General features: G+C 36.2%; 1 protein-coding gene across 1 annotated transcript; it reads right to left on the bottom strand.

Annotated features, from left to right (window-relative positions):
• Positions 1-9676: 9676 nt before the first annotated feature.
• Positions 9677-10828, bottom strand: LOC116176976. Its single transcript, XM_031495821.1, has one exon. It carries the CDS (start codon positions 10789-10791, stop codon positions 9913-9915), a length of 879 nt encoding a protein of 292 aa, XP_031351681.1. The 5' UTR covers positions 10792-10828; the 3' UTR covers positions 9677-9912.
• Positions 10829-12980: the final 2152 nt, after the last annotated feature.

The following is a 12980-nucleotide window of genomic DNA, read 5'->3' as shown; positions in this document are numbered from 1 at the left end:
ATAGAAAGACAACGCAATGCTTTTTGAAGGGTCCACTTTAACGGAGTTTCTCCGTAGGTTGCCCTCTGGGACAAACTCCGCTTATTAAAAGCATTGAATTTATAACTATCAAAAGTAACTAAATTTTAATCGAGGTTTTATACCACCTACTCAACTGAATCAAAGTGATTAGATTTCTTTAGATGACGCTTATCTCTGTATTTACAAACTTATGCTTACGTAATACATGTTATTATTTGCACACCTCTTAGGAAATGACGTCAAAGTTATCAACTTACAAGTAAATCTTGATTCCAACGATCTTACCCTATGTAGACTTTAAGATCGAAATTAAACTTTACTATTATTGTACCTATAGACAATGTTTTGGGATATTTCAGAATATGCAATATACTGTCAGTCTCAGTTGTGCGAGCATTTACAGATATTGTTTAATTGCTGTTTCCGTATATAAATGCACAAATAACATGTTTTTGAGACAAAATTTGTACTACTTTAAACAACAACTTTAAAATTCAAATGAGAGAAGTGCAATATAATCTATTATGATGTGAAATGAAAGGTTTTTTAAATCGAATCGGCTTCATGTATTGCACTTTTACGAAACGAAGACTCGAAAACGCCATGCCGGCACGTTTGCTTCTAAACCTTTTTCTACGTCTCTCTTGTAACATATTTTTGATATTTTTTAAATATTAATAATTACGGCACCTGAAAATACCATAAATATCAAGTAATTCTACAATTATTTATGCAAAATTCGAGTATTAAATCAAAAATCTGTTACAATAGAGGCATAGATGTGTCCTTTATCTTTACATCGGCACCTAACAACACGGTATAGAATCCAATTTACTCAAAATGTTATACTAAGTCCCACACCTAGACACGCTATTCGACCCATATAATTTCTATTGAAGCGCTTTCCTAGTCGTATGCAGAGAACGGCCTCTTAAGTTCTGGAGTTTACGGATCGAATAAGAAATTTCAAAGCTATTATGAATTTCCATAGCAAGAGAAAAGACGCAGTCGTCAATCGCATTCAATGGAATGACCGTCAAAAAATAAATCAAGAGAACATACATTTATCATAGGGTCCGTTCACTTAGCCCCCCATTAGCCTAAAAATGAACCAATTTTTTTTTATGTATTGTGCCTCAATTATGCATTTATGCGCACCGTTTGTGCTTTTTTGGTTTTGCAGATAATCGAAAAAATCAAATGGGGGCTAAGTGAACGCTTAGCCCTCCCAAAAATTAAACTTTTTGATAGTTCATCGACGGTATTGCGTAGTACTTCGATTGTGTTTAATCGTGCTTTCATACTCATCGTTTGTGCCTTTTTGGTTTGATTTGAATTTCGCGCCATGTGAGTGCACATCATGGCGGCCCCCATGTAGGTGTCATTTGTCAATTCAGCATTAACAGTCCATCTTAATTTATAAGTTCGTGGTACTCACAAAGGGCGATTGAGACGTCTGCAAGAAATATATCAATTAGTGATGTCAAAACAAAAGCTATTTCGGTTAAAAAAATGCGCTTTATCTGTACAAGAGTTGTGCACAATTTATACTTGTTTATACTTTTCCAGATTATGTCTATCATACTGCAGCTTATGACCATACCTTGTGTTGTATTGATGATTAACGTTCAGACGATTGATTGAAAATATCTGAATTCATCTTAACAAAAACTAAAACTTCTAATATCAGGCATGGAAAGGTAAGGATGTCATTTAAAGTTGGTTATACAGGGTGAAAATTGGGTGATAGAGGGCCGAGGGGTTCAAGATAAGCACTTTTTTTCAAATAAACCGAGGGTCAAACGTGTTTCGTTTGGGAGCCACCCCCAAAGAAGTGGTGAAATTTGTTCTTTAATTTTTTTCTCAGCAATCACCAGAGTTACTTTTGTGTTGTCTTACTGGAAGAAAGGGCAGCAACAAACTGCTCAACGCAAACTATATTAATTGGCACACAAACATAATTATTAATATTATAGAAAACATGTAAGTAAACAAGCGACAGCACTATTGCCGTACCGCGCGGTCGCTGCCGTTCTCCGTGACGTGTCCTTTCATTCTCCAATCGCTTCCCGAATAGTCTGGATGCCTCGCTGGATGCCAAACTGGGATTTTTGGCTTAACCTGGAAGTGAGGTACGGTGAAGGTTTTTTGACGGTTTTTTGTTCGTAAGGATGTCTACTTTGAGAATGCCACCTTGACACCCTTGAGCATTTTGAGAAATTCAAGATGGCGGCCAAGAAAATACAAAAATTAAAGTTTTAAAAAATATGGACATATAGCACATCGATTTTAGGGTTTTTAAGCCTTCTGAATTTAAATTTTTAGTTAAAAATATTTTTGGGGGCGTTTTGGCGGATTGGGGTGGTGTTTTTAAGGGGCTGGTTTTTATATTTTTTCAATATTAACTTGTCGTACATCGATTTATATGTTTTTATGGATCCCGAATTCCATATCAAAAGGGAGGTACAGCAAGTTATTCAATGTTAAAAAAGTAGAACGACGCCGACAGACGGCCCGAAAATAACATAAAACGCACGATCCACCTTGCCCGCGCTGCACGACATCATTTTAATAAAAAGATAATAATTATAACAAGTGCAATACGTCTTTTTATAGGTTTCTTGGGGTGGAGATTACAATTTTGCTGTCAAAGTATGATTTTTGAATAAATCCTAGAAAGATATACAAGATAGCGTCAAAATTATTATCTTTTTATTAAAATGATGTCGTGCAGCGCGGGCGAGGCGTACCGCGCGTTTTATGTTATTTTCGGGCCGTCTGTCGGCGTCGTTCTCCTTTTTTAACATTGAATAACTTGCTGCACCTCCATTTTGATATGGAATTCGGGATCCTTATCCATAAAAACACATAAATCGATGTACGACACGTTAATATTGAAAAAATATAAAAACCCGCCCCTTAAAAACACCCCCCAGTCCTCCAAAACGCCCCCAAAAACATTTTTAACTAAAAATTTAAATTCAGAAAACTTCAAAACCCTAAAATCGATGTGCTACATGCCCATATTTTTAGAAAATTTAATTTTTGTATTTTTTGCAGACATTTTTGGGCGGATTCTTAAAATAGACCTACTTAGTGACCTAAAACCGCAAAAAAATTTTCACCGTACCTGAAACAATCACTACACAACAGTTACAAAGATGAGCGACACATTTTTAATTAGGTTTTCGGGTATGCCCTTTCCGATTTTGAAAAAAATTTTCAAAATTTCTATCACGGAAGGGCGCACCCCTGCTTCGACGAAATTTGGTGCCTGGGGTTTTTTGAACATAAAAATCACGAATCTGGAATTAGTTTTTGAAAATTCGAAAAAAAAGTTCCACTGCAATTCTTGGCCGGACAACGAAAATGGAGAGAATTCCACGAAATTGGTTGTGTACATACTGGATGAGTTAAGGAACAAAATTTTAAAATAACTTTTCAAACAAAAGTTATAGGTACTCGTTTGGAGAATGGGCCTTGGGGTTACAAAGTGTCTCTCGCCTACTACTATAGTGAATGATCTAATTTCGTATGTAGTTAGTTGAAAATGTCACAAATAACAAAAAAATAACGATTTAAGTTGCCCCCATTTGATTTGTCCTATTATCTCCAAAACCAAAAAGGCACAAACGGTGCGCATAAATGCACTATTGAGCACAAATGATTATTGAGGCACAATACGTAAAAAAAATTAGTTCATTTTTGGCTAAGTGAACGAACCCTTTATCATATTATCATAGCATATTGTTGTCTTATTATCTTGTATCCAATAATTGACTTTTTACGTTCTGCAACAACGCTGTTATTATTATTGAATTAAGAACTTATAACTTGTTAAAAAATTAAGTCGGATATTCATCTGAAAACTGTATTTAGACGATCGTTGTATCAAAGGTATCCAGTTACCGACGTGCGTAAGTTTATCAATGGCATGATGTCACCGTAGTCAAAACATTCTCTCTCACCTCTTTACTCATTTTGAAGTGAGTATCTCGGCTATATTGTATGAATTAAAAAATGTTGAAGAGTTTCCTTTAATCACGTTTTGTTACTTGCCGTACGATACCAGCACATTCTAGATAATGAATACTGGCCACCTTTTCTCCTATCTCACTGACCTTCTATTCAGATTTATTATTCAATGTATATTAATGCTTTTAGTGTATGATATCCATGCAACTTGATCAGAAAAACCATAACAGTGTTCTCAAATATAATTACATATTTGTATTCCCCTAAATGAATCTCTTAGCATTCTTTGTAAAAATGCAATTGCCATGCGAGCCCAGATTCCTTATGCGCTAATCTTCGCTTGGCGCTCCATGGTAAGGGTGACAAGAAAGCATTTGTGACGATATCAAGTACTGACAATATGCGTATAATGGTTGAAAACACAAGTTCAAGTTTTTTGAGGATGTTTACTTTACGAGAACCTATTAAAGTGTGCCATCGTCTCATCTACGAGTACACCTAAAATTGTTAGAACTTTGCGTAAATGAGAATGTTAGAAATGGCGATTTTAGACTTGTCTTGTTAACGATTTAAAGAGCTTGTAGTACAAACTGACTCGCCAAAATTGCTTGCCAATCCAAGATAGAGGAACGGACAGCGGACATGTCTGTGTATACCTTGTGCATAACTTCATAACTAAATAAGGCTTAAAAGAACGCGTAAACAATATTCATGAGCTTGCTACCCTAACCGCTTGAAATAAGCAAACAGCTACCATTAGTCAGTATCTAACCTATACTAATATACTATAAGTGGTTTGATAGAATTTTTGCATGAGCATACACCGTCTGTATAAGGTTATAATTTGCGAAGCATACATATAATTATTAGAACCTTTAAGTACACAATAATAAACAAGCAGAGCAAGACAAATGTGTACATTATTAATTAATATGAATATACGAGCATCAATTATTGCTTTATACTTGAACTAATCTCAATGTAAATAAATAACAGGGACGTTTGAAACTATAACGGTGAAACCAGTATATAAGAGCGAACTTTCACTTACAAAATGTATAGTGGGTTGTAAGGTAACATCACATACCTAGGTATAATTAATTGATATGCTTATTCTTAATTATATTAGTCGTAACTATTTAATAAAGTTTAGTTTAATAAATGTCGTAACTGTAAATGAAGACAACGTAGGTAACTTTATGTATAACAAATCTAGTCGAAATTTTAGATCACTCCTCCAGCATCCAATGGAGAAGTAGCACTAAATTATTTTTTAATTGATGTTTTTAAATGTGTAATGAATTTATTTCTTTATTATATACTGAAATGAACGTTTTACTTGACACACATTATTTACATGATTAATAACCCAAATTAATCGCGTTAATGGTACAGAAAAGAGCTGGAGAGATCTGTCATAAAAGGAGATGACAACCGTTTACAAATTAAATCGCAATTTATGATTGGCGAGTTCAGAGTGTGCATGAGGAAAGATGTGAGATTGGCCCGGCCCAGGTCGATCTTCCCAAAAAGTTCACTGCGGGAGATTGAGTTTGTTTAGGTTAATTTAACTATTTTTGTAGTTGATTTGTGTCCCTTTTTCTAACGAAAATCATATCACGGCCAATTTCACCGTGGCCGCGCACATTTTGACAGCGGCTTCTTTGACTATAAATTCGAAGGACACTAGAAAAGAAATCTACTTAGCCATGAGAAAAAACAAATGAGAAACTTGAAGTTCAGGTGCTATACTGTGTTCGCATCTCCAGATGCAGTATGGGGTCTTATGAACTAAATGCATCTCCTAGTAATTTGCGTTATTCTTCGATAACGCTATTCTTGTTCCTCACAGCAATGGTGCCAAACTGACATATGATTGAATTGAAGTATTAAAACAACCTAATCTCCTTGTGCTGTAATTGTCACGTGTGTTAATAAGTTTGCCAAGCATGTACCTACTGTATGCCCATAAGCACCATACTGCATCTGGAGGTGCGAACAAGCTATAGTTTATATCATATTTTCTTACTCTATCTATAATTGATAAATCTTTCAAAGCCATTGAATCCTAAAGATATGTCTTAGGAGCTTGTAAAGACATTTCCGTATCTAAAAATGTGCCCTTTTGGTCATAACTCAAAAACAAGACTGTAGGCCAGTTTGATAATCAAGATCGAGTTTATCTCAAAAGAATACATCGCGACTGTGAGGTAAAGTTATATAGTCAAAATGTCAATTTTAGTTTTCATTTTCCCTAGTTTAAACCGGCCATTTCCGACTGCTTAAGTTAGGGAAAATGAAAAAGAAATTTGAGATTTTCAGTTTTTCGGTGATATCTCAGTTATTTTTAAAGATTTAACAAAAATTTAAAATGCGTTTTTATAGACATAAAAAGGGGCATCTTGGCTCCCGTTTAACCTACACTATATCTCTCACCGTTACGGAATTCCCAATAGTGAGCCACGAATTTAAACCACCATCTGTTATTCAAGGAGCCCCTTTTATAGTGAAATATCAGTTTTATGAAACCTCAGCTAATACCGCAAAGTGACTCGCGCTTCGTTATTTCTTATGGGATGCTACAATTTGTAATCTTTTATTTAACCGTATGAATGTGGAGTTTATATGCAATCGTATCCGATCAGCAGAAAAATGTGTCGCTTACTATAATACTCATACAAAACATAAAAAAATAATGTAAGATAAGATATGCTTAAAAAACGGTTATATTTGTTTTGCGGGTTACCAAATTCTACTACTAACCATAATGTTAAAAAATACAAACCGTAAATTATGTAAAACAAGTATAAATTGTGCACAACGCTTGGGCAGATAAAGCGCATTTTTTTTACACCGAAATAGCTTTTGTTTTGACATCACCAATGGATATATTTCTTGCAGACGTCTCAATCGCTCTTTGTGAGTACCCTCTTCCAACAATCCGTTCTTGAGGTATAAGGGAATATACCCGATCACGATAAGAAGTCGAGGAGGAGGGCTATGGTTGGTAGAAATTAATGCTTTCTGCTGTTTTGACCTATTTTTAGGGGAATGGGCCTAGAATTTTGCAATATGTAACCTATACCTTGAAGGTGTGCCAGAAGGTCATCAAATTCCCCCCCCCCCCTGCATTATTCCCTGAGATGCTGTTTTTGAATGTAAAAAGTGAATAAGTTTTGTATGTGACAACGAACTGGTCTCAGAATTTGCGTCCGCATGCCAAATAACATTTTTGAAAATGAGGGGGGCGGAGGTGAACACATTTTCTACCCTTCATGGTATTTTAATGAACGTCTTACCGAAATGAATTGGTTTGTATAAACTATACTTTCCTGCGCGACTCCTTTCCGATGTCAGTAGGTGGCCGGGGTGAAGAGGAACGAGGTAAAAATTAATTTTATCTTTAATGGTATTCCAATTAAAGGTCTCAACCCTGGTCTCAACAAAAGGAACTGTTTGCTACCAACTACCGCCCTACTTTCTGACTCCTTATCAAAAGAGCATGTTTGAGGGGGGCGGGGGGGGGGACTAGTTTTATCCTTCATGGTACTCTAATGAAAGGTCTCACCAAAGGAATTGATTTCTACCAACCATAGCCTCCTCCTCGACTCCATATCGTGACCGCATATAAATAATTCCTTATAACTCAAGAACAGATGGTCGGAGGAAGGGCGATTGGGACGTCTGGAAGAAATATATCTATTGGTGATAACAAAACGATCGAATATCTTTGTCGGAGGAAGGTACCCACAAAGGCAAACAGAATTTTCTGAGCGGGACATATCTAACAATAAAAAAACATTGATAAATAAATAGCAGGCCACTGTCTTATAACGCAACCATTTACTAAGCTATTTCGGTTTTAAAAATGCGCTTTATCTGCAATTTACAATTTTTTTGGTATGTTAGCATACAATTGAGGCAACTTTTTCGTGGTACTTATAGCGAAATTATAACATTTTCCGATCTACAATTTTCAATAAATCACTATACGCCGCATTCGTTTCAAATGTTTGAGTTCTTATGTGTCAAATTGACGTGGAGTTGGCATGGCACTTTTAATATTGATTTGTGAAAAATGATCCATTTTGAATATTGAGCTTTTGGCTGTCAAAATGGACATAAAGTTACAAAGCACTTTTAGCATGAGATTTCTGCTCAGACTTTGAATTTGATACCATTAAAAAGTTCAAAATGTCCTCTAAATACTCTAAATAATGAAACGCTGAATAATTTTTGATCTCATATAGTTGTCATGCCAATTTCTATATCGTACTATTTGACAGTATAGAATTAACCTTTGAGGTTTGCTTTGAATTCGAGTTCGTTATTGTCTCTTTTATACAGGAGGTATTAGTGGGGTGTCTTATTGGTACAGTAGGCCGTAACATGGGGGCGAAACCAACGAGAACAAATGAAATTTTTTGTGATTGGGAAAATATTGGAATGTTTCAAGAAGGGTAGGTTTGCCCTTGGATAATCTCTAGTGTTTTACAATCGTTTCACAAGAAGAACTCCAATTAACGGCGATCGGTTTCAAATTTAGTCATAATCTACTCTTAGTATGATTGCCTCTTGTCCTCACTCTTCAGAAAGAGGGGTGCATGAAATTACTAGCAAAAACTAAAATAACCTCATAGTCAGAATTTCACAGTACTAAGTGGACACAACAATGATTGATGGTATCCTGTCACGGAGATGCTATTAATTAATTGCTTCATAATTATCATTTTATACATAGGTACCTACATAATATACGCTAAAAAGGTACCTCCAATCTAATGTTTGTATAAGTATACGTATAGCTCACAATATGGAAATCGCGATAATTTAAATAAATTGTTTACTAACAGGTGTAGCATTGATTGTGCAAATAAATTATTAGTTAATTCTACCCATTTACTTTATCATTTTGTCCCAAGCCGAATTTCTATTAAAATATGCAAGTTATATGGAATCGAATCAACATAAGTGCTATATTATGTTTTTAGGAATATGGTTCAATGCATCAAAGTGAGATGCTTACATAAGGGAAATTTGTTGTTTAAGGCGGTTTGAGTAGAAATCGTGAAAAAGGAACAAACCTACATTGGTAGCAACCAGTAAGTGATACTTCTACCGGTGCGTAGATATGCAGATTCCTGGCATTTGCATAAAGATTATGTTCGCGTACCATGAAAGTGCATCGAAACGAGTAAAAGTAACTGCAAACCCTTATTAATAAAAATAGAAATTATGCTTTCTTAAAACGTGTGTGTTTGCGGTTATGAACAGCACCAGTATATTGATTTGATAGAAGGAGCAGGCTGTTAGGGAAATTAATGTCATTATTCTTCAACATTGTAATGTGTAGGAGCAGGTGGAGCTGGGTTCGCCACACCTTTAACGTAAGACCATAATGAATAGATAACCGTAGCGGTAGTTCTTGTAGAACTTTTGAGATATCGATGCGTTGTTCTACTTTATAACGGCTTGATCCTACATCAACAATAAAATGCTGTAATGTAGGGTAATGGATTTTTATAATTGAAGTTGAAGAGGATTTTATGTCTAATGGTAATTTAAAGCCATGCTCTGGCGTTTTTACTTCATCAAGCATGTGGCTGTGATTCATAAAAGTCGACATACTTAACACAGTCATTAACCTTTACACGGTGATGCCAATTAGGATATAAGTAAATAAGTAAAAAAAATCTTATTTTTATTGACTCGTATAAAAATAACACATGATTGGTCTAGAAAACTAGACAGTAATGGTAGTTTGTAGTCTTTGTCCGTCAGTTTAGTTCAAGTCGAAATTACATTATTATACGCTTAAAATAAATACATAAATTAACAAGATGCGCTCGGGCTAAGGGAACTAAAAGCTCGCTGAGAATTAGCAGGTACGGGACCGAAATCTTCGCGTTGTCTAGTCTACTGCTTTTTGCTCGACTGCGTTTGTCCACGGTACGCGAGTTCTTGCGCATCTATCGATCTACCCCATCCACCGTGTCCTCCCGATCCACCATATCCGCCACCAATATCTCCTCCGTAACCGCTACCACCGTATCCACCATCGTGCGAAGAAACGTGGCTGGTACTGTGATGTGGGTGGGCTACAACTTCGTACGTTACATGTTTGCCACCCCCGCTTCCTAGCAGTTTCTTGAGACCGATGATGGCAGAAAGTACAAGTGCGATTTTGCCGATGAGAAGCGCCTTTCCAGCGATGAGTGCGATGCCGGCTAGTGCGAGTTTACCCAAAATTGCAGCTTTCAAACCGGCAATGGCTAAAAGTGGTCCGAAAATTTTTCCACCCTTCTTCTTCTTTCCTCTACCCTCCTCCGTTTCGACCGAGTTTTCGTCTTCATTCATGCTGTCCATTACATCACCGAACGAACGTGCCGCCGAATTGAATGAATCGACGATTTCGCTTCCTTTCAGGTTCAATTTCAAGGTATGCGATTCTAAAAAGCGTTGCACGCGATTGAAGATCAACGATTCGATTGATTCATCTCCGCTAATTGCACGAGGGGCTCCTTCCGGTTCACCGTCTTGAGTTTTCACTATCGTTAGTCCATCTGTAATCGTGATCGTATCTTTGTGTCCCAACATTTTATCCACGAACGAAAACAACTTATATTTAACGCACGACATTGAATCCTTTCGTAAACAGTCCGCGTAAATGCTATCCAAAAGGTCGTTTTCTGTTTGTATGGAGTTGCGAGAAGCGCGTGGTTCCTCTTGCGTAGGAAGGGCACATGATGTCGCAATCGCGAGACACAATACTGTTATCACTTTTAACGAAGCCATGACCGGTTTGGTTGCTGATCGGTGTTTGATGTTGTGGTGATGTGCTGCATGTATATATGAATGACTCCCTCCTCTTTTAGGTAGTTCAAGAACAATTTGGGTCCAGAGACTATAATAACGGCCGCGGGGCGATCACTTGGACCGCTTTCTCACAGAAAACTCGCAATAACCTCATTTCCTTCCTCCCTGTGCGATATGCATTTACTACTATTGATGAGTAATTCCACCATAGAAAGTACAATAATTCGCGAATAATGTATAATAATACTACCAGTAAAACTTAGCGTAGGACTTTTACAAGCCCAATAGGCGAAAACGCCAAGGGTGGACCGGCTTATAATTTAAGACTACCTGTGACATCAGTGCTAATGACCCACTTTAATTTACGAATTGTATTTTACTTTATTACAGCCCATTGTATTATTTACCTAATTAGCGTATATAAAATATCAAAAAAATTCGTACCACTTCCCACAATTGAATAATTGAGTTAGTATGCCCATATCATAAATATATAATATGCCTAACCCATATAATCGAGCTCTACGTACTGCTAATCCACATTAAGCTGGCAGATCCGAAAAAAAACAGACAAAAAGTTTTATATCATAGCAATGATAATCTACTTTTAATGCATAACGTAATAAGAATGATCACTTTTACTTCTTATTTGATGTTCGTGTTATTTAAAGTAGTTGTATCTTCTTGCGTTACTTTCTTTACTACGCTAGCCGAGGAATGCATTCAAATTTGATACGGTCAGATTAATCAATTAGATTCGGGTACCTGGGTGTTTACGTTACGCGAGCTCCAATTTTTGTTAGCGTACTAGAATAATCAATCACCGGAAAATCGACGTTATACAACTATTAAATTCGCTTTTTAAATGTTGCTTAAACCCGTAAGAAGGTTACGAGAAAGTCGATAATAACCAAATCAAACATTTTCCCTTATTTACAATGCAATATTATGCGCACTCGCCTAAATGGGTTAAGCGTCCATGAGATCCTGAACGGTTTCCCTAAGTCTATCGGTAACCGTATCGTTTACAGAAGAGAGAGTTTCTTACTCCATTAACGCATTTTATTATAATAAATTGAAATTATGTTTCACTCTTTATTTGCGAATACTACTTTCTTCATTATCGTATACGTATTTTGTGACACATATTTACGCAAAAATTTCGAATCCTTTTTTGTGTTAAATCCCTAAAAGCTACCGTGTAACAGAATTTCTAAGTTATATGACCATCTCTCCTTTGTATCATATAACAATAAATTCATTACAATCTTTAGCACACTTTCCGAATAGCACTAGGTAATCTATAAATATTATGGCAGGCCAATTAACATTAGTGACTTAAATTCTTCCACTTCTCGATATATAAATTTGCGAACCCATTATCACTCGATTCATTCTTTTCCCAAAAAGACGAAGAGACTTCTCGACGGAAGATGTGTGTTTGTACGGTTAAGTAGGTACGTCTTCTTATATAGTTTTCTTTTTTGATTTTTTTGCCACGAGCGGATTTCGCGATACTGTTGCATTTTGTTAAAAATAGGCCACATGCGTTGCATTCACGCATGGATATAATATTCAGATTCTGTACTAGCTTACTTTTTCATATACACAAAACTGGAAAGTCACTTTCTAGAGAAATCACGTGTGAAATGTGAGTGTTTCTCAGATGCCCGGATTTGAGATCCGTTTCCCATATCGTTCGTCATCCAATTTTAATGAAAACGGTTATTTCTCCTCTTCAGTCGGTACACAAATGGAACTATACAATAACTTAGTACCATACCCTATTTCAAAATAAGGCATAAAGGATCAAAAATATGCCATGATACGTGTTCCCTCAAGAGAATTCAGCCACTACATGCTTCAACACTAATGTTTCTGTTCTGTGAAAATTTTGCAGCCACGATTTGGTCCTCACTGTGGTTACTGTAGGTCTCAACGTTGGTGCTATATGAGCATTTGACTCTCTTTTGTTATACATAAGTTTTTCTCCACCAAATTTTCTGCGATTATCCACTACTAATATTTAATTTCATTCAATGTATTAAATCAAATCTGCTGCTGATTGTCCATAAATTTGGTGCCAAAGACAACAAATGTGTGTGACGTTTCTAATGGGAAGAAGAGTGGTTTAAATAAATTTTTGTACTATCTACTAGCTTGGCCGT

The sequence above is a fragment of the Photinus pyralis genome, unplaced genomic scaffold (assembly GCF_008802855.1).
Source record: "Photinus pyralis isolate 1611_PpyrPB1 unplaced genomic scaffold, Ppyr1.3 Ppyr1.4_LG7, whole genome shotgun sequence".
In the NCBI taxonomy this organism is placed as follows: domain Eukaryota; kingdom Metazoa; phylum Arthropoda; class Insecta; order Coleoptera; family Lampyridae; genus Photinus; species Photinus pyralis.
This window is presented reverse-complemented; position numbering and strand designations above follow the sequence as displayed.